Source organism: Myotis nattereri, assembly GCF_964212035.1.
Source record: "Myotis nattereri genome assembly, chromosome: 18".
Lineage (NCBI taxonomy): Eukaryota > Metazoa > Chordata > Mammalia > Chiroptera > Vespertilionidae > Myotis > Myotis nattereri.
The window spans coordinates 33,706,765-33,729,767 of record NC_138093.1 but is presented as its reverse complement, the minus strand read 5'-3'; the positions used below and the strand labels follow the sequence as shown (position 1 = coordinate 33,729,767).

The window sequence follows — 23,003 nt, the reverse complement described above, 5'->3', positions numbered from 1 at the left end:
CTTTCCTCCTAGTTGTAGGACTTCCATTCAGCCAGCGTTCCAGTGGTTTTGAGTGATGTCCGTTCCGTCTTTTAGTTTCACTTTTGAAGTAGTTGTTCAAAGCAGCAAACTCCGGCGTTAACCTATGCCGCCATCTTGGTTCTCCCTATTCAGGTGTAAATCTTTATAACTTTGTTATCTAATCCAAAATATAGATTAGATATGACACCAAAGCACAAGCAACAGAAGAAAAAACACATAAATTGAACTTTATCAAAATTATAAAGTTCTGTGCTGCCGGGGTCCAACCCCAGCGGGTCCAGGGGTCCCCAAAGGTGTGGACGGAGTCGGCGAAGAAGGAATGACACAGAGGCAGCGTCCAGGTGATCATCATAGCCGGGTTCTCTTGTCAGGGTCTCCAGCCAGGTCCTGTGTCCATGTTCTCTTGCTAGGTTCTCCAGGTTCTCCAGCCAGGTTCTGTAGCCATGTTCCCTCGCTAGGTTCTCCAGCCAGGTTCTGTGTCCATGTTCTCTTGCTAGGTTCTCCAGGTTCTCCAGCCAGGTTCTGTGGCCATGTGCCCTCGCTAGGTTCTCCAGCCAGGTTCTGTCCAGGTTCTCCAGCCAGGTTCAGTCACCAGGTTCTAGTCAGGTTCTCTTGCCAATTTCTGTAGTCAGATTCAGTCCAGGATCTTTTGCCATGTTCTCCCCAGCAAAGTTCTTCTGTCTCTAGAGAACGTTCTGTGTAGGTTCTGTGCCTCCTGGTTCTGTCTTCTTAGTTCTATCTTGTTACATCTGTATTTATACCAGTTGATTCCAATCCTATCATTCTCTATTACAAAGGTTAGGGCGTTTCTTATCTCCATTCCAGGGAGTAAAGATTATGTAGCTTAAGCGTGATTGTTTGTAGTTAAAGTGATTAACTACCTGCCTGGCACTTAGTTAAGGAGTTTTATTCCCTCCCTAACTTCAGGGGAAAATCCCTACCTGGGGAAACAACCTTTCTCAGAGACCTTGGTTAAAACACATAGTGCCTAGAAGGTGAGCAAACATATTAAGAACAGTATGCCATATATGCCAGGTCCCTTGAAACAGCAAGCATGGACCAGCTCCCGGCACTGTGCTTCAAAGGACACTATTAAAAAATGAAAAGACAACCTATAGAATGGGAGAAAATATTTTCAAATTATATATCTGATAAGGACTAGTATCCAGAATATATGAAAAGCTCTTACAACTACCCAACAAAAGACAAACAACCCAATTTTTTTTAAAGAAAGTATACAGATGGCCAAACAAGTACATAAAAGACACTCAACATTGTTAGTCATTAAGGAATGGCAAATTAAAATTACAATGAAGTAATTTTTCTATCCACTAGGATGGCTATACTTAGAAAAGAAAAATAAGAAAAGAACAGTTTTGGCAAGGACATAGAGAAATTGGAATCCTCATACATTGCTGGTGGGATTATAAAATGGTGCAGATGCTCTTCAAACAGTTTGGCAGTTCCTTAAAAACTTACGAAACTTATGCAAAAACTGAACCATAGAATTACCCAGTGACTCAGCAATTCCACTCCTAGATCTATACCCAAGAGAACTGAAAATGTGCTTACACAACTTATACATGAATATTCATAGCAGCACTGTTCGTAATAACCAAAAAGTGGAAACAAAGCCAAATATTCATCAACTGATTTATGGATAAACAAAGTGTGGCATATTTACACAATGGAATATTACTAAGCCATAAAAAGGAAGTACTGATACATGCAACAATGTGGATAAACCTTGAAAACTAGATGCTAAGTGAAAGAAGTCATACACACACACACATGCACATACACATGCATACACATGCAAAGAAGTCAGACACAAACAGCCACATATTATATGATTCCATTTATAGGAAATATCCAGAAAGGGTAATTCCTTTGAGGAAGTGGATTAGTGGTTGCCAGGAAGAGAGAAGAGGGAGGGTTGGAGTAACTACTAACAGGTATGAGGTTTCTTTCTGGGGTGATGAAATGTTCTGGAATTAGATAGCGGTATTTGTTGCACAACCTAATGAATATATTAGGAACTCCCCTCCTCCTGAATTGTACATTTAAATATGATGAATTTTATGGTATGTGAATTTTATCTACATATAAAGAGAAGTAAGAATCAAGCAAATTTTAGTACAGAGAAATACAGTAATTACAATAAGAAGCTCAATGCATGGATTAAACAGCAGGTTAGACAAAACTGAATAAAGAATTAATGAACTGAAAGGTATCATTTTGATACTCAGATTGTCCCAGGTTGGGCCAATGGGAGCTCCTTCAAGCTGGCTTCTGTGTGTGTCATTCTTTGAGCACATTCTTACTTCTGGCGCAAGATGGTCCAGGCTTACTCTCCCAGCCACACCCCTGGACTCAGCCATTTTGCTAAGGACATCTAGGTCTTTTTAGTGGGGAGTAATATTAGAACCTGGAAGCTGGAAGCTAGGTGTGCTCGTTGTCATTGCTCATGTCCTTTTAGTGAGCAGCCTGGGAAAAATGGCTGTTTTAAGTCATTCTTGCCTTTCACTGTGTGTGTGTGTGTGTGTGTGTGTGTATATATATATATATTCATATTCCTTTCTCTCACTGTGAGAAGCCTGGCTCCCAACAAAATCGATATATTTATTCCTTTGCTCAGTTCTACAATACACATAAACTTGTTTCAGAATTACTATTCCCAACACCTCTATTAGCAATAAACTTACTAACCTACTAAGTTGAATTTAAGTTTCCTTTGCAGTTAATTTGGTCCTTTTATCTTTAGCCTGAGGGGAGTGAAAGTACTGTAGCTGAAAGTTACTAGGATTCTTTCTTCTCCACTTTTATTTTATATGGTTGTTACCCATTTGGTTTAATAAATAATGACAGTAATGGATTATAGCCCATTGAGTAAAATCAGAATCCATGTATCCACCTTGACAGAAGTAAAAATCTAAGGGAGAAGGGAAAGACCCTTACAGTAAAATTTAATAAATGCAGAAAGAATGATAGAGTTTAAAAATAACTATCTGGGTGCACACTACCTCCCAGGAGCACGCCTAGGCCTTTCCCTTCCCCCTCTTCTTCCTTCTGGGTGTGCATCTCCTAAAGGAACTCCACGAGACTTGCAACCAGGGGAGCAATGGGCAGTGGCAGCTCATCCCCGGCTTATCCCCTGAACCTGTCTCCAAGGTCCCCTTTTCTGTGATGTTCTAGTGAGCTGACAGCAGCCCCACCAGGGCTCTTCCGTTGCTGCTTCTATCCTAGGCCCTCCCTTGTGCCAGTGTCCCCAGTTTTAATAAGTGTACTCTCAAGGTCAATCAGTCAAATCACTCAATCAAATAAAATAAAAATTAAAAGTAAATAAAAACCAGTATCTGCCAATCATTATAGTAATTAGATTCAGGAAAGAGCCATCAGTGTGCTATAAGGAATAGGATATTCACATAATTTCACATAATCTCTTCACAGGTTAGTTATTTATTACAAAAGGCAGGGGGGGAATAGTAACTTTACAGTAGAGAAGCTTGGAGGACATGTCCAGTACTTGGTGACTGAAGTTAACATCACCAATATGGGCACAAGTCACAATCGCCTGGCACCTGATAGGATCAATGAGAAGAATACAGCGTCACTTCTGGGGTATTCCTGCCACCTCTGTATAACGTGAATCTAATGAAGCATCAGGCAAACCCAAATCAAGGGTCATTCTATAAAATAGGTGGCCCCACCTCTACAAAATGTCAAAGTTGAGAGGAAAAAGCAAGACTAAGATTGATACAGATAAAGAAGGCTAAAGAGACATGACAACTGAAATGCATCAGGTGATCTTGGGTTGGATCCTGGGCCTGAAATATTCTTACCACGGAGAACAAGTAGGACAGTTGGTGAAACCTGAGTAAAGTCTGTGGGTTGCAGAAAAAAATCTAATGTGGGGTTTTAAGCATGCAGGGGTGGGCAAAAGCAGGATCACAATGGTTCATATGGAAAAGTACAGATTAATAAGTAATAATACAAGGATATACTGTGTTTCACGTTCTCACAACTTTAAATGTACTTTTGCCCACTCTTGTGTGTAAAGTTAATGTAAATGGTAACAATAGAATCGATGTCTGGGTAGGGGTGGGGCAATAGGTCTAAAAGTATTGCCCAGTATTGTATTGATTTATATTAGACTTTGGCAAGTCAAGGCTATATGTTGTAATTTAAGGTTACCACTAGAGAAATAATATCTCTACCAGTCTAAGAGAGGGGAAAACTGGATTAATAAAAAGAGTCCAGAAGAAGGTAAGAAAGACTCTGGTACAGGGAAAACTATAGGGAGACAGAACACTGCCATGGCTTCCAGCAGTGCAGGGTGGAGCAGAGTTAGACTTACAGAGGAAAGGGGCAGCGTGAGAGATTATTTTGGTGAATGCTGCAAGTGTTCTGTGTCTTAATTATGGTGGTGGTTGTAGACTCTGTATTTATCAATACATATAAAATATACTAAAAAGGAATGGCTTTCACTGAACTTTTTTTAAAAATATATTTTTATTGATTTCAGAGAGGGAGAGAAAGAGAGAGAGAGAGAGAGAGAGAGAGAGAGAGAGAGAGAGAGAGAGAGAAGCATCAATGATGAGACATAATCACTGATTGGCTGCCTCCTGCACGCCCCCTACTGGGGATCAAGTCTGCAACCCGGGCATGTGCCCTTGACCGGAATTGAACCCGGACCCTTCAGTCCCCAGGTCAATGCTCTGTCCACTGAGGCAAACCAGCTAGGGCTGAACTTTTTTTTAAAATCCTCACTTAAGGGTATGTTATTATTGATTGACTGAGAGAGGGGGGCGGGGCGCAAGGGAGGGAGACATCGATGTGAGAGAGAAACTGCAACCTAGGTATGTGCCCTGACCAGGAATTGAGCCCTCAACCTTTTGGTGTGCCGGGACAATGCTCCAACCAACTGAGCTACCCGGCCAGGGCTCACTGAACTTTTTAAAATGGAAGGAAAAAAAAGAAGGTAAAAAATGAGAGGGGAAGGGACTGTGGAGACAGGTATAACAAGTAGCATATAACCAGTGGATGGATTTAAGCTTCAATTTATCAGTAATGACAAGTGTAAATTGAGTCATATGAAATTAAAGAACAGATTGTCCGACAGATTTTAAATAAACAAAAGTGAAGTATACGTTGCTTGTAAGAGGAGACACACCTTAAATATAAGGATATAGAAAAGTATAGAGCAAAATGATGGAAAAAGAGAGCTCTGATAAATTCAGACCAAGTAGATTTTAATGCCAGAAGTATTATTAGAGATAAAGAGAAACATTTCATAACAATTCAAGATTCAAGTTATCAGAAAGGAGTATATACTTAATAATAAAATTCTAAAGTATATAAATAAAAAATGGGCAGAATTAAAAGAAATAAACAATCATCAACCCCACTGGGAGATTTAATACACCTGTTTTAGTGGATGATTAAACAAGTGGACAAAAAAAGAAAATCCGTTTGCCTGAGTAACATATATGGGCACTGGGCCTAACGACAGCAGCCAAATGCGCATTTTTTTCAAGTGCACCTGAAACGTTTATAAAGCCTGAACTGAAGAGGAAAGTTGGAGCTCTTGGGTGAGAAATCAGAGCTGGAGATTGGAAATCGCCAGCTACAAACTCGGAACATTTTCCTTCTCACACTTCAATGATTTTTCATTGGGGATGAAGTACTAGCAAGAGGGGAGGTGCCCTCCTCCAGGATAGAGATGTTAACTGTATGTGGACTATGGCTGATAGGAGTGACTGTGATGTGGACACAGTGTGGGCAAGGACACAAGGCAGCAGACCGCCACTGTGGCCGAAGAAAGCTCTCCCAACCCAGATCTGCACCCCAGCCCCAAAGAAATGCATCCTAATTCTCTGCCAGGAAAGCACTCTACTCGGTCTCCCAGAATTGGCTTCATGCTCCTCTTGGGTCCAACTCTGGCCCCTGGAGTGTCAAGAACATACTCTCTCCATCACTGAACCTTCTGGAACCTCTTTGTCACCCTTGACAAGGGGATTCTAAGGCAACTCCGAACGTACCAAAACTACACAGATCCCTCAATGAACTGCTGCTGGGTTCCTCTTTCTTAAAGTATTTAATCAGCGCTTTTCCCAGTGCCCTTGGCATTTCCGGCACTAGTGCTGCTGACTGGTTAACTTTCTCCCAGGCCACCCTTCTCTCCGTGTTCTTGCTGCCAGCTTTCAGATGAGCTCTTTTAACTCCTGTTCTTCCATTCTCCTGCCAGCCATATGGGAGCCGCACGGGCATTCTGCTCATCCCCCACTCCTGGAATTTCTTCTTGTAGGAAGGCATATGCTGACAAGAACCTTATCTGACTTTTTTAACCCCCCCTTCTTGCCCAGTTTCAAGCCATTGATTATTTTTCCTCCAGAGTTCATTTTACAATTGCTGAGAGATTTGTGTTCTCATGTTGCCTGTTTGCCTTTGTGTCTTTTGTCCCCTGTGTCCCAGTCTACCCGAGGGTTCCACGGTCACCTGGATGTCATTTCTGTGTCTTTAGTGTCCCACCTGGGAGGTGGGGTGATTACTCATCTTCCTATAACCTCAGGAAATGTTTTAGCCCCGGAGATTAGGACCTGAAGACTTTATTACACTCCCATTGAAATCATTACACCAAAAGAGGTAAAGATGGAAATTTGCCAAGAAAAGGATCGCAGTGGATTTAAGAAATGAAGCCTCAGACTTGATTGTCGCTTTCCTTTTAAGGGTGTTGTTTTCAGCTTATTTTCTTAGTATTAGAAATGGCCATTCCAAGAGATTGAAACAACCATGGAGGAACATTCAGATTGTTATAGGATTGTGCTTCAGACTGTACTATCTGAGGTTTGGGGAGAGCAGAGGGCCTTCAGCCCCTTCCTGTCCCCACCCCTGCTTCAGCCCAGTGGGTCTCAGTCTTGTTCGAATTATGTGTTTCCCTGACAAGAAGCTCTGGTCAGTTCTAATAGAGCATAGTGAGAATCCAAGGAAGGTAGGAGGTGAATCCATGGGACTCGCTGTCATGCCAAAGAATGGGTTTTCTCCCAGGGCCACTAGCATTATTCTATCAGGTCTGACTACTCATACATTCCAGAACTTCTGGAAAGACTTGAAGGAAATGGCTTTCAGAAACAAGTGTCTCAGAGGAGAAAGCTCCTGGTTTCATTAAACCAGAACTTGGTAATGGGCAGTCCTTGTCCTCACGGACCTGGGCTATAGGGAGCTCTTACCTGTGGACATTTAAAATACCAACTCAGTTGAACCAAGTTCCAGTGGTGCAGCTGAGAAGGATCTTTCCTGTTAATCCACGTGGAGGGATAGAAAGTAATTCTAGCCTCCTTATTTTTCTTTTGTACCTCCTCCCACCTAGCCAGTTCCCTCCTTTCTGCTAAACACCTGCTGGTTTTGTTTGTTTGTTTTATTTTCCCCCAGGAAAACGGCATCTTTCTTACAGAGTGATTGTTACTTTGGTTCTTACTAAAGAGATGGAGCAGAGAATAGATTGTGCAGCACCAGGCAGAAGGCAAAACAGATTCTTATTCTCTGAAGGGTGTAGAGTCCCTCTGTTGGAGGGATTTAGCTGCAGTCCTGCTTGGCAATTAGTTTCTGGTGACCTTCCCATTCCACATCATGATCATGAACAGGTTTTGAAGGAACAGAAGAAGGCAGCATAGGGTGGTGGAAAGAGCATTCAAGTGGGTATTAAGAGGGCTGGATTCTAACAATAATAGCTAATATTTATTGAGCATACTGGGTGCTGGATTCTCTTTTAAGCACTTTATATGGATTATCTCATTGTTATCTTATTTTACAGATGTGGAAGCTGGGGCATAAAATGGTTAAATAACTTACCCAAAGTCATACGATTCCAGAGCCTTCATGCTTCATGCTCTTCTAATAGTGTACGTGGTCCTAGACAGGGTCCTGAATAGCTGTGTGACCCTGGAAAAGAATTAATAATGTATATAAAGAAACACAGCTATATTGTTCTATTCTTGTTGTTATGTGAAAGCTTAGTGTTTAAGTCTAAACTCACATGTGATCTAATTGATTCAACAACTGGCTATTTTACGACTACTGTGTACACAGCAGTGGGCTGGGCACTGTAGAAGACAGAAAGATGCTTTAACAGTTATAATCCCTTTTTCATTGGTTTTACATGGTTTCATATTACTAGCTTTGGGATCCTTCCCTTCCTCCCTCCCTTCCTTCCTTCCTTCCTTCCTTCCTTCCTTCCTTCCTTCCTTCCTTCCTTCAAGTTCTTCAGACAATTAAATAGAATTCTAATTGTGAAACCAGTTGTGTTTCAGAAGGCGAATTCTGAGACAGATTTTGAGTTTCAGACTGCATCAGGTTTCTCACATTTTCTTTTAAAATATGACTTGTCACAGGGAGAGTTTAACTACACCCGTTCACTTCTGAGTAAAGGAGCTGCAGGTGAGATTAGCCTTTATGGTGCTGACAAGTTCTAGGCATTCTTTAAAAATGGAATGTGACTGTTTTTATACTGAAACAGTATTATTATAACATGAAATATCTATTAGTAACTTGAAAAGGCAAATTCAAAAAGCTTTGCCATGTAATAGATGTTTTTAAATCACATTTTGTTTCTGGCAAGCTAGATTCAACATCTGGAGTCAGGTTAAAGTGTGGAAACCTCTTGGCTGAGATAGAAAAAAATTGATTTTTGAACTAGAAAACTAACTTAAGAAATTCCATTTCTAGTAATGACTGAGATTGGAAGAGTTGTGTTCTGATAGGCTCAGACATCAGATTAAAGCCCACTTTTCTCAGTAGATTGTGGACTTTTAAGCTGTCTGTTTTGTATCCAGCTACATTCCCAAACCACAAGTGCTTGACACATAATAGATGTCCTATAAATATTTGCCAACAAACTGTTCATTGCTCTCCTTAAAATCCAGCATTTTCCCCTTGCCACGATCTAAGAATTGAACCTGCTTCAAAACATTTGATCAGCCGCCTTGAGAGGGCATGTGATTTAGCACCTGTCTTTTTTGGTGGACTCTAGACCTTAACCCATTTTTAAAAAATTAATTCCACAAGTATAGTATACCCAGTCCTTTTACACATGTGCATAATGACTCACTAATGAATTGTGAAGTGAACTTGTTGAGTTATGACTAACAAAAAAGTAGAAAGAATAAGAAATATCAGAATGCAGTGCCCATAATGAGTACTGTTGTAAATACTTTTACTGGATAACAGTTTTAAAAATGAATTTTTTGAAATCCTTCTCTGCTTTATTATCAGAGAGTAAAAACACTTCAGGCATCTCTTTTGTGGCAACTCCCTGCTTACCTCTCTATAAAACAATTGCCATTCAGTAGATTTGTATTTGATGCTACTTTGGGCAGCCCAGAGTATAAGGTCATGACTGGAGCATGGTTCCCGAGAGCCATCATGTGGCAGCTTAATCAGTGAGTGACGGCTGCACAGAGGCCTCTGCATATGCACAGGTGGGGTGGCCCAGGGGAGATCTGGAGTCCTTCCTGGGCTCTGACTTATCCTCACAGCCTCACCCTGCACCACCTCTTTTGACAAGCTGGGGAGAGGCCAGACACCGTGCCCACCATTACCTAGCACTGGCTCTGGTGCCAAGCAGCCTCTCCTTTCAGCCTTGTCCTCCCCACCATCAGCATTTCCGGCAAACCTCCAGCTCAGGAAACGTGGCCTCTTTGAAGAGGTGAGTGCCCCTGAAGTAGTCACTGTGCATCTGGAGGTGCTTCTGCTGCCAGGGGTCCGTGTCGGGCTCCTCTCTCTTTCCTCTGAAATCCATACACACAAATTCAATTTCCAACTTGTTTTTTTAAACAGTTGGTCTCAGAAGTATCTTTGGGTTGGGGAGGGGGTGCTAGCACTGATGGAAGGAGATCTGTGCCCTTGAAAACTCTTTTTTGGAAAACTGCTGGCACAGGCTAATCGACAGAGAAGTAAATGACCCTACTGTTTCTACCTGCTGACAGACTCAGCCTTGGGGTGGCTGAAAGTAGCTCTCACCACATGGCCGAGACATGCCCTCCTCTTTTCTGCCTTTCATACAAACAGGGAGTGATGTTGTGCCTGCCCAATGACACAGCTCTGTAGTATCTCCCTGATAAGGACTGGTTTTAAAACCTTTTCATAATCAGTGTTCTTTGGGAAATGCTAATAGACAAACCCAGCCAAGCTCAGGAAATGTATTGACCCAAAGATGAGTGACCAGCCTCATGCCTCCTTCCATTTCTGCTCCTTTTGGTGAGTGAGAGGCTTTGGCACGTTGGCCTTGCGGAAATGAGGCTGTGTGTTTCGGTTCTGTTGTCCAATGCTGTTATCTGCTGGAAAAGGAGGATTCCCTACCCATTGTGTAAGCACACAGCTGGCAGGAGCTGTCGCAACCTCACCGCCTTCCGATCAGCCCCACCCAGAAGCACGCAGAGTGAGGGCCCTGAAGCTTGCGCTGGCCCAAACGTTTGTGGTGAGTTTCAAAGTAAAAGATCTCCGCCGGAGCACACCATTGTACTTCCTGTCCCATAGAGCCGGCTCTGTCCATTGTGTCACATCTCTTTTCTAAATTTAGGCATCTTTTCTTTTTTTTTTTGAAGCAAAGATTACTATGCAAACATTTAAGAGAAAAACTTCGCCCAAAGTAATTTTTTCCCTTGACTTCTAGTTGGTTTCCTGCAATGTTTAGATGACTCATTCTCTTCCAAGAAACTTTAAAGAAGAGATGCGGGCTGTGTGATAGCACACAAAGACTGCTCTGTAAATTCTCTTTCTTTCCTGCCTACAAACCCCTTGATTTTTGAATAGAGAACGGAAAGGCTCTACAGTCTTCATTGTCATGCACTCGGCCTCATCAGGTTTTGTTGCTCCCAGGAATAGATGTCCCCCTTGTTTTTGGGTGGGGTCCCCTTGTAGCGCCCCAACTCTGACAACCCCTCCAGAGCAGCCAGCCCTGAAGCCCTCCCAGGGGCGCTGGGGCCATGCTTGCCACCAAAGGCACACAGTTAAGGTTTCTGACATAGAGAACTGGTGGCCTTTTTCATCTGTGAAAGGAGAGGCTCTGGCTATTTCCTGCCTTTCTCTATGGGTCAAAATTGCTCCCGATTGCTAGGGGATTGCTGGCGGCTTGCTGGCGGCTTTATCTGACACTTCAACTGGGCTAGCGACACATATGTCCCCCCAGCCCTCAGCCAGAGGGAAGCCTGAAGTCCGCATCGCTTCAGCAGACTGTTCAAATAAACAGGGATAATAGTTGAGTCGGTCCTTTTCCAACTAATGGGTAGTACATGAAAGGAAACATCTGCCTGGGCTTAATTGCTGTTTTATTGGTTATGTTTTTTTCTCCCCACCCCGCCCTCCTTCTCTGGGCGCTAAGTTATTTAAGTGATGGGTGAGGAGGAAGATAGAGGACTGGGAGCTTTCTCCTGTAACCTCTGCCATTTAAATATAAGGAGATGGTAAGGGAGGGTGGGAGGCTGGCTGGGGGAGTTGGTCCGGGGGTGGGAGGGCAGGGCACTTGGAAGTGATAATCATGGTCACTTCCTGGCCTTGTTGCTGACTCTGGGCTGGTTGGTGAGTCATTTCGCCTCACTTCACCTCCTGGGACCTCTGCTGTTCAGTGGAGCTCAGCCGGCCTCACATGGGAAGGAGAGGCTGGTATGTGAGCTCCTAGATGAAAGGCATTCTCTCTTGTGGCGTCTTCCAGTGGTTGAGGGCATGGATGAGAGGCACGGGGAATGTAAATTTAAGGCTGGCGAGATAACCTTTGAAGCCATCCACTTTATTGAGCATCTTGATCCCTGAGAACTCTCTGATTATCTTCCACTCTATGGCGTGAAGCCAACCGGCCATACCCTGAAGTGGTGGTGTTTGACTCTAACACAGACTCAAGAAGCCAGACAAAAGATCATAAAGAACCACAGAATGGCAGGGGTTGGAAAAGACCTTAAGAATTTTTAAGCCAAAGACTTTCATTTTATGGAAATGAAAACATGGGCCTAGAGCAGTGATGGCGAACCTTTTGAGCTCGGCGTGTCAGCATTTTGAAAAACCCTAACTTAACTCTGGTGCCGTGTCACACATAGAAATTTTTTTATATTTGCAGCCATAGTAAAACAAAGATTTATATTTTTGATATTTATTTTATATATTTAAATGCCATTTAACAAAGAAAAATCAACCAAAAAAATGAGTTCGCCATCACTGGCCTAGAGAGATTAACTGAGTCATCCAGTTCTCTCCTTGATGGCGGAGGATCTGGGAATGTGAGGCTCTTGTGATTGCTAAGTCAGGGCTCCTTCCACCCTTTTCCACACTCCCAGGTCTAAAAATTCATGTCGACCCACGACTAAGGTCACTCGTGTTATATTCCATAATTAACTCCATAATAGAAAAATGGCAAAGTATAAAAAAATGCAAATGACTGATAAACTTTTTTTTAAAATTCAGGCTCCCTAGAATCAAAGGACTACAAATTACAGCAGGATACTATATCAAATTGTCAAGACAAAAAAGTGAAATAGCATTCTTATGTTTCTAGTGGTATTTTAAATTGGTACAGTTTTTTTCAAGGGCAATTTAATGGTATAAATAAGTAAATAGTCCTTGACTCAGCAGTGCTACTTCTAGGAGAAAATAATGAAAGGTGTGTGCATAGATTGTGTACAAAGTAATTTAATGCAGCATGTTTTATCATAAAAATTTATAAACAATGTAAATGCCCAACATTAGGAGCTACATCAATATGGTCTATTGTAATGTTATAGGATAATAATAATATGTAAGGAAATCTTCACAACATGTTTAAGTGTATAAATTACAGTGTGTATAATGTAATCCTGTTCTCACAAAAATTATAGAAGATCAGAAAAATATGTAAAAAAGCTAAAGTGATGATTTCTTAGTAGTGGAAATTAAGAGTTACTTTTTCTTTTTTTGAGGTTTTCTACTGTTTTATGTATTTCAATAAACATATATTCCTTTTGTAGTCAAAAAAATATTCTTAAAGTCATTCATCTTGAAAAAAGACAAAATCTTAAGTGATTATGTGTCTGACATCCAAAACCTTTTTCTTTATTTGCCTGGTAGCTGAGCTGTGCCCAGGTGTGTTATTCCTTCTGGTAGAAGGGCATTGTTGGTATCTGATTTTTTAATAGAAAAGAACTAGAAGGAGCTGGTAGAAGATAAAACAATTGCTCCCCTTCTCAGTGACCCAGTGATGCCAATCAGTTTTATCCCCTGCTCTCTTGGGCTTGGCATAAAACACTCAGTATAGAAGGCGTGGCTCTTCCTTTCTGCTTCCTCATTCTTCTCTATTTCTCCTATTCTCTCTGTGTAGTTAGATGCCAGTTCTGGGTGGCAGCAGCAACGAACCTGAGAGCCACCACTACTTGGGATTAACCAGTTGGCAACCCCTTAACATATAATCAGAATCAAGTAACAGTTCAGCCAATCTCACAATCAGTCTTTATTGAGGTACCACTGCCCTGGAAGTTTAAGATAGAGATAGAGCAAGTAAGAGGTCTAACTCCAAAATAAAATAAAGAGATCTAACTCCTTCCTCTTTGAAAGATTCTGTTTAGTTGGGTACTTTGAAGTCCTTGGATGTTTATAACTTACTTTCCTCCACAATTCTCAGGAATGCTTGGCTACATGTCTCCGAGAATTTTGTTCCACTTAACAACAGTTGCTAGGTAGAATGTGGCTTTCAGACCTGTTCTTTGGGGACCAATTGAAAAACCAAAGGCTACAACCCATTTTCCCTTCACTCGATTGCCTTTGCTAAGCTATAGAAGGGGCACGTTTCATTTTATTAAAACTCTTTGAGTAATCTGACCATAATTGGGTCTGATCGGAGTGGTTATCTGATTTACTGGATTAAATAATGGGCCTTAATTGAGTCTGCGTTATTTGTAGAGCCATTGCTGCTCTTGCCTTTGTTGCCCCCTCCTTCTTCCTTCTGTTTCCCAATTGACCTTCATTCCTCTTTTCTTGCAGAGTAAAGAAGTTGGCCAGCAGCTCCAAGATGATTTGATGAAGGTCCTGAATGAGCTCTACTCGGTAAATCAGATGGGTTGCTTGGCTCTTTAACAAGCAGAGGGGAGCAGCATTTGGCAGCTGTGGCCATAGTTGCATCAGCAACAGAACTGAGCTGAAGTTGAAGACAGTGCACGGTCCCCATTGGGGGTGCCTCCACCCATCTCTTTTTTCACACTCTTATTTTCAAATCTGAATGAGTCAGAAACACTTTTTATCACCTGTGCCAGCTAACTCTGGCTTTATTTGGGGGATAATCACTAGAGAACAGCCAAGGCTTAGATCACCAGCACAACTGACCCCATTTGCAGCAAACCAGAGACCCCACACCTAAAGGCAAAGCAACACAGCCTGCTTGGCACCAGTAATATGTGCATGTTGGGAAGGATTTGTGGTTCAAGGGTTTGCATCAGTTCTTGGATTGATCTACCTGTTTGAGACTAGAGTGAGTGCTCTAGAGGGAAGCATAGTCCTAAATGCCCATAATATGAGAGACCAGTTCAGGCAGAGAGAGCCTTGCATTGACTCTCTGGGGTTGTATAAAGGCCAAACCTCAGTAAAGAGGCAGGCTTCGGGATTGGAGGAAAAAGCACATTCTGTCCTGAAGTGACTGGCGCTTCAGACACGTGATGCCTGTGGCTGATGCGTGTTTCTTCATGCACTGGGAGGTGGTGGTGGTTGTTTTTCCCCAGCCATGTTTCATTAATTATAATGAAAACACACATGCACACCAAAGAAATTCCTGATGCCGTACAGGGAATATTTCAATTGTGTAGCGAAGGCCTTCCAGCCTCTCCTCTAGCTGCAGGCCTTTGTGTCATTCTCCAGGGTTACCCCATCCTGTTTTGGCGGTGAAACTGATTTTCTGTATTTACTTGCTTATTCACTATTTCTCTCTCTCTCTCTCTCTCTCTCTTCCTCCCTTTCTTTTCTAAGTTCACAGGAAGACAGTCATGGTGACGTGGATCACAGGCATTTGGGATCAGAGAATTCCATATTCTTGATCCCAAAGTCTAGGTGTGGCCATATTGTCATGGCAACGCTTAAGCAAGTAAACAGGGGAGTCATCAGACTTGCCTCCAGTAACGCTCAGTGTGTTTGGAATTTCTGCTCTGACTCTTTGGCTCTGAAGCCAAGTAGATAGAGAGCACCCTTTGGTTTAGCTCCAAGGTTTTCATTTCTCTCAAGTGAAGTTAAGGCTTGTTAGAAATAGAAGTGTGTTGACTTGGACCATTTTCAGACTGGATGAGTTTCCTGAACCCCCTTGTCTTTATAATGCTTTACTTCTGCTCTTTATTTTTAGAGCATCTTCTAGGCACCAAGGAGAGCTATTATTACTCCTCTCTCCTGCGAAGAATTCACTAAGATAGAAAATGACACATGTAATCATTATATGAATCCTTCTCTTTTCCTATAATCATCTCAGGCCTCTGCAACTCACTGTTTCTGGGGAGGAGTAGGTTGGATCACCAGCAAACCCTAGGCTAAGTCAAATCCAGCGTGCCACCTTTGAGGTGCAACAGAGAAAGAATAGTGTCTGGGGATCTGTTAGTGTTACTCAGGGCCCTAGATCTAATATGCTAAGATTTTTAAAAAATAATAAGTCACAGGGTATACTTTGTATTGGGGTGAAGAAGGAAACCCTGACCCTTGCTGTTCTCGTCTGAGGTGGCCAAGCTGGCAGCCTCAGAGAACTGCAGTCTCGGGCACTTCACGCTGGCCAGGGCTGCACTGGCCACTGGATGGCCACAGACAACGTAGAGCATAACATCTTCCCACTGGTATGTAAACAGAGCTGGCTAAGCGTGGTGTCCTCTGCCATCAGGTGAATTGATATACACTCATAATCTGTCAGGGGCCAAAATAAAATTTTATATTTTTGTAGTAGGCAATAGGAAGAGAGAAAAGAGAGGACACTGGAAAGTTCCAGAGAAGGCAGTGATTCTCAAGGAGGGTGACATTTGACAATACCAGCAGACACTTTTGGTTGTCACACTGGGATGGAGGGGTGCTAGAGATTAGATGTGACTAAAATCCTATAAAGCACAGGGCAGCCTCCCACAACAAAGAATTATCTGCCCTAAAATATCAGTAGTACCAAGATTGAAACACCCTGGTCTAGTGAATTAGGCAATCCAGATGCTACCCAGTCTACCACTAGCTCTATGGTCTTGGGGGATGCTCTGTGACCCAGGTCTCCACATGCCATGTACTTGAATACTATAGTGAAGGATCAGATGAGTTTGTAGATTCCACAGGCAATTAGAAAGTTCAGAGGATGGAATCATGTTGTTTCTTGAGGGCGAGATAAGCATAGGACTGATGTGAATAAAGCACCATGGCATTAGAGTGGCAACTATCCCTATTTGACTAGGACTGAAGGGCTTCCTGGGACATGAGACTGAACCCTGGGAGTTCCAGGGTAAACCAGGCCCATTGGTCACCTACATGGACAGTGTTTCATCAAATAGTAACCTGAGACCACTGTATGTATGCTGGATTTGGGAAGCTACTTGTTGACTATTTTCTCTCTCTCTCTCTCTCTCTCTCTCTCTCTCTCTCTCTCTCTCGTTAAGAAGGGAACAAGGGAGGGCTTCTTATAAAGAGCTTTCTCCTTATCTGCTCTTTGGGAAGGCATGGAAGGATCTCTTGTTTCAGTGAACCTGTAGGCAGCAGAAGTCACTAGGCATGGGATAAAGGAAATCAGGGTTATAAGGAACCCATTATATTTAGTGCTTTTCTTACCTTGCATCTTCCTCTTACGGCCATAAGTACTTCTTTTTGGGAGACTGTTACCCAAAGGTTGATAATTTAAGTACTTTTGAACCTTGATGATCCAAGAGGAAGGGCCCAGGTGTTCCCAAATAAAGATGCCTTTGGTAGAGAGGCTGGGACTCCGTAAGTGGCCAGCTGCCCCTCTACACCTTCCTCTTTCCTGCCTGAAGGGCCTTGATTTCCCTGACTTGGCTTCTGTGCCAGGAACTGCTTCCCACAGCTGCTACTCAGAGAGCAATCCCAGTGAGCGTTCTCCTGCATGCACTTCCCCCCTCCAACCCCCATAATGAACAAGCTGGCTAGTTTGTAGGCCATGGCATACATACGTGGTTTTCATTTTCTGAGTGATGATCTAGGAATGCCTTTGAAGTCGGAGCACGCTGTTTCCCATCCCAAAGAACTCTGGAATTCTCTGCCTCAGTTTACTCAGGCTGTATCTGGAAAGGCCAGGCAAGCTCCCCCCAGGAAGGAGTGTATGTGGGGGCACTAACGCCAGTGGATAGGCTGAGTGGGAAGAGTCAAGGAAGCCCTAGAATCCAGAAAGAAAGAAGAGGTGTTGGGACATGGGGGTCATTGGTCCCCAGAGGTTGATGCTTCTAAGTCCTCCTCTGCTTATAGTCCCCTTGATTTGGTGCAGCAGCTGGTCTGCTAGGGAGCCAGGGCTGGTATTTAGCACCTGCTCCCTTGAAACAATGTCAACTGATAGCCCCCAACTCTGCTTGCTTGTGTCTCCAACATTAGGCACTAGGGATATAAAGACATATAAGAGATGCCCCTGAACTCAAGGCACTTAGTTTTAATAGAAGAGACAGAAAAATAGAGTAGGAAGTGAAATACATGCCTGCACAGAGGAGGGACATGAAGTCAGGCTCCCTGGAGAGATTCTTAAATTGAATCTTAATTGCCAAGAGCTCTTTTATTGTTCCCTTTTTGTTGCATCTTGTTCTTGTTTCATGGTGCAATATTTTTTCATTTCTCATTGATCTCTCTAGGGATATTATTGATGATTTGTTTTTGAAGTTTTTTTTCCTGTATGCTTTGTTTCCTCTACATTGGTTGTTCTGGTCTTTCATATTAGATATATTCATTAAATGTCTGATAATCTTTAGTTGCCTGCTTATATTTTACTTTTTATTTATTGATTTTAGAGAACGAGGAAGGGTGAGAGAGAAAGAGAGAGAACAGTTGGTTGTTCCACTTATGTATGCATTCATTAGTTGATTCTTGTATGCCCTCACTGGGGATCTAACCCACAACCTTAGCATATGGGACGACACTCTAACCAACTGAGCCAACCGGCCAGGGCTGCCTGCTTATATTTTAAAGTGAGGCAGGGAAAAGCTGGTTGAAGTTCTATGTCAACCTGGCCTTTACTGTAGGATGATCTGACTGGACTGTGTTTGGGGAAAGACCAGTCTTTCTAGGTCTTTGATCTTGGACAGTCAGATTCTCCAAACAGAGTTCTTCTATCTCCCAATTGTTTTGGGGCCAAGTTGTACAGAGGCCTGCGCCATCTCAGCAGTCCTTTTAGAATTTTCCGTTGCTACTCCTGTTTAAGTTCAGTACTCCTATCTTCAGCGACCCTGGTGGCCGAGTCCATGGTGCTGGGGCTAACTCCTAAGAATATAAACCTCTCGTCTTCCACTCCGGGGGGGGGGGGGGGGGGGGGGCGCGGAGATGGGATCTGGGAGTCTAACTGTTCTCAGGCCTTCAATCATTTCTCTTGTTATTAGCTCCACCTTCATCTCGCTGCCAGCATTTCCTCTTGCAGCTTTTGTGATGTAAGTCTGGTTGCTTCTTGGCTCTCTACTTCTGGTTTAGGGTTCAATTGGTCAGTTACTATTTGTCTCCTGCTTTTTTCTTCCACTTTTATTCTTATAAATATGCCTTAATTTATACTAAAATTAATAATAATAACTTTTTCCTATTATTTTACTGTGGCTTGGAGAGGGAGAACTAAAGACAAACTCAATATTGTGTTTTTCAAAGTAAAGTTAATTCTCTTTGCAGAACTGAGGATTTAGACTTCTTGACTTTTTTCCCTAGTTTGTATTTGCCTCACTACATATCTGTATCTATATCTATATATTTCTCCAAGTCCTCTCTCTCCAATTCTTCTGATATCACTTTACTGAGGTAGCCTTTGGATACTTCAGTTTTCCCTTGAGTTGGAGGAAATGATACTTCTCTTTCCATAGAAGAGAGATTCAGTGTCATTAAGTCATTTAGGCAACCACATTGATTATAAAACTACCACTGTCTACATATTTCCCAACTTTGGAGAAGAGAAGAAAACACAAAAGAATGGTGCTTACCCTTAGGAATTTATAGTTTTTTAGATGAGACAGTGTTTTATTATTTGGGGAGAGTTCTTTACGTTCTTTAGGGGGAAGGAGCAATATAAGTTGTTAATTTTTATTCCTCCACATGTTGTCTTGTTGGCACTATTCCTTTGAGCTCTTTATTGTCTCTTGTGTTTATTGATAGTGTTTCCTAATTATTTATTATGCATCTTCATGAAACAGAATATCACTTTCCTAGAAATCATTCACTTTTGACTATTCACTCAGGCTTTTGAATCCCTTGGTCACATTCAGGTGAAAAGAGAGAAAAAGGAGCCTCCTGTCTTCCCTTCTTCACCCCGGAGACCACATGCCTCTTTCTCACTTCGTAGTCAATCTGGAAACCTGGTGGACCATTTGAATTACTTAGAAAGGTTTTTAATGCTCTTGATATTAAATATCCTTTCTCCTGCTTAGAGAATATGCAGAGAAGGTCTTTTACTTATGGGAAATGATGTCAGGTTCAAAATAAGGTGAAGCTGATTTAAAACATTCTGCATCCAAAATGAGACATTATTTATACTAATGCATTTTGATTTTGTAAGTGTCCCAATATTCTTTATTCCTTCCTCTATCACCAACTGATCTTAAGATATTAGTTTACCCACAAAGTCCCTCTAACCCGGGATTTGTCAACCTCAGCACCATGGGCATTTGGACCAGTAGTTCTTTGTTGTGGGGGCTGTCCTGTAGGTAGGGTGTTTAATAACATCCCTGGCTTCTACCTACTCGATGCCAGTAGCAAGCTCCAAGTTGTGACAATAAAAAATGTCTCCAGACAGTACCAAATGCCCCCTGGGGACCAAATTAGTCTTCGTGTGAGGCCACTGATCTTTCTCAAGTCTATAAATGAAACCAGTTTCTCTTTTCAAGCCTCTCTTGATGAAACTTAACCTTTCCTTCCAATAAGGTCAGCTCTGGTCCCATGCAGAGGCGACGCTGCTGCCTGGTGACTAAGTCTGTGGTCTTAATGGCCTGACAACCTGGCTTTAAATCCTGATTCTGCAGTTTACTAGCTGTGTGACCTTGGATGTGAGAGTTAATCTCTTTACATCTCAGTTTTCTCATCTTTAAAAGTAGAAATAATGACATGTCTTTCCCAGAGTTGTTGTGAGGATGAAATGAAGTGATGCACATAAAGCGCCTGACACGCAGCATGAACTAAGTGGTAGAAATTAAACAAACACAAGTCCCAAGCTTCCTGGCCGCTCAGTTGAAAAAAGGCATTGGACTCCCAGACAGTTGCTTTGATGGAAAATGGGAAAATTGTATCCCTCTCCTTTGATACTACTTCCTTCCTTTGGCAACTCCAGTTTCACGTGATGTGGTTTTTATTCCTTCTCAGGCTCTTACCTGGTTTATTGTGCAGGTTTACAGGTTTCATCCGATTGTTGTCTAGGTCACAGGATTGCTGCAGGGATGAAATGAGAAAATGTACGTGTAGCACTTGGCACCAAGCCAGGAATATACTAAGTGCTCAGGAAATGATAGCTGCCACTGTTATTGCTGCTGCTTTTCTAATTCCTATGAGAGAGAGTGTTTGATGTGTATAAAGCAGACCAGCCCTGGCCGGTGCTCTCAGTGGTTAGAGCGTTGACCCCCACACCTAAGGGTTGCAGGTTTGATTCCAGTAAAGGGCACATACCTGGGTTGCAGGTTCAATCCTGCCCTTAGTTGGGGGAGGGGGGGGGCGGGGGGGCGGGCAGGAGGTAACAGCTCCATGTATCTCTCTCACATCAATGCTTCTCCCCCCCTCCCCCCACTCCCTTCTACTCGCTCTAAAAATCAGTGGAAAAAATATCCTCAGATGAGGATTAACCAAAAAAAGCAGACAAGACAGATCCCCAGGATACCAGGCCAGGAGCCTTTTTTTCTTCCCCATTTTATATCTGAAATGTCCAAAAAGTATAGGTTACTCCCTAGGCTGTGCTACCCTCTTCAGGGTTTCTACCCAGGCTTTGCTCTGGGGTCTGAGTGGTGGTGTTGTTTCCTATCTACTTGGCATTGTGTGATGACTAAGGGATAGAAATTACTTGGCCAATATAAAAGAGTAACGATGACAAATAATAAATACAAATAAATAATACATGGTGGGAGACAAGAAGTCATTTTAATAATAAGGCATGTTGGCTCAGTTCAAATCCTGCTTTCCTGTGCTTTAGAGTGGTCTTTAATATATAATATTAAAATCCACTCCAAACACTTAGAATTTTTCCCTTCGGGCCATGAAGACATTGCTTCATGAGGGAGAGGTCTGGCTAGGCCTGTTAGTCTGTAAGGCAGAGAACTGACCCTATTGGTTTGACCTCGGGGTGGGGGCGGGGGTGTCTTGCAGGTCATGAAGACATATCACATGTACAATGCCGACAGCATCAGTGCTCAGAGCAAGCTAAAGGAGGCAGAGAAGCAGGAGGAGAAGCAGATCGGCAAAGCGGTGAAGCAGGAGGACCGGCAGACCCCACGCTCCCCTGACTCCTCGTCCAATATCCGCATTGAGGAGAAGCACGTCCGGAGGAGCTCAGTGAAGAAGATTGAGAAGATGAAAGAGAAGGTGCGTGTGCTCCGGCAGTGGTAGGGGCTGGGGAGGCGCATTCTGGAAGTCAGGACTAATCTGAATCTCCCAGCAGGCACAGAGCAGAACAAGGAAGCTCTAGGTTCTTTTAGTGCCTAATCACCCAAAGTGAGTCCTTGATGTCTGCCCAGAAGGAATCTGGCATCTGGAAGAACCTGGGCATGTGAGCGCCTGGTTTTTCGCCGTCACAGATAAACAAGACACGCAGTCACCTTTCCCAAGCCTGGAAGGGGACTGTAGACCTAGGTTTGGCTTCAGGTGTCAGCTGCTCAGGGGTGGATGTAGTGACACCTCCTTCAAGGTAGCCATGCAAGGAAGGAGAATGGTATTTGCAGATAGATTCAAAGTGGGACACGCATCTAAAGTAGGGAGCCTCATTAACCTTTCCCGGATTGATCTACATTGTGCCCTGGAATCTCATTAAACAGAATTAGAACCCAATTTAAGGAAGATGCGCATAGGGAGTAGCAGCACAATTGTGGTTCTTGAATGTGCTGTACTTTCATCTGTTAGAGAACAGTCTCCTCTTTTTAAAAAAAGTAAAATTGAACTTTCGTTCCCTTTTCAGCGCCAAGCCAAGTACACGGAGAATAAGCTGAAGGCCATTAAAGCCCGGAATGAGTACTTACTGGCTTTGGAGGCAACCAATGCGTCTGTCTTCAAGTACTACATCCACGACCTGTCTGACCTTATTGATGTAAGTGCTGAAAGTGGGGCTCCAGGGTGCCTCTTTCCTGGTTTTGGAGACCTGGTCAGGCGTCCCCGGTTCTATTGCTCAGGCAGCTCAGGGATTTTGAGAACAATCATGAAGAAAGTAGCCATGATCCACCAGGGGCTTGCCATGCGCGGTACCAGGTGAAGCACTTTACACTACCTCCCCTTCAGTTCTTATCAGCATCCTGGGAGCAAGACATTATTCTCTCCATTGTTACAGATTAAATCCACGGCGTTCAGATGACTTACCCAGACTTGGCTAATAAGTGGCAGAGGCAAAATGTGTACCCAGGTCTGATTACTAACCCATGCTCTTAACCACTATGCTCTTCTGTCTCCCTTAAATCAGCTACTTGCATGCAGAAGTGGCAAGAGCAAAAGCATTAGAATGCCATACCTTACGTTTATAACTTAATGTTTCTCAGTCTTAGCTCATTTGATTGTCATATCACCCTTTGGAATCAGTTTTACTATCTTCAGTTTGGCAGGCGAGAATTCTAGCACTGAACCGCCCATGCACCAACCTATCTTCATTTTGTAGA

General features: G+C 42.9%; 1 protein-coding gene across 2 annotated transcripts in view; it reads left to right on the top strand.

Moving 5' to 3' along the window:
* Nucleotides 1-23,003, top strand: part of SRGAP2 (SLIT-ROBO Rho GTPase activating protein 2) — a 245,527-nt gene that overhangs the window by 159,537 nt on the left and 62,987 nt on the right. For both annotated transcript variants that reach the window (XM_081113001.1, XM_081113000.1), the window contains exons 5-7: nucleotides 14,020-14,082; nucleotides 21,511-21,726; nucleotides 22,316-22,444. In XM_081113001.1, the coding sequence (XP_080969127.1) occupies nucleotides 14,020-14,082; nucleotides 21,511-21,726; nucleotides 22,316-22,444 (408 nt within the window). The remainder of the gene's footprint in view (nucleotides 1-14,019; nucleotides 14,083-21,510; nucleotides 21,727-22,315; nucleotides 22,445-23,003) is intronic.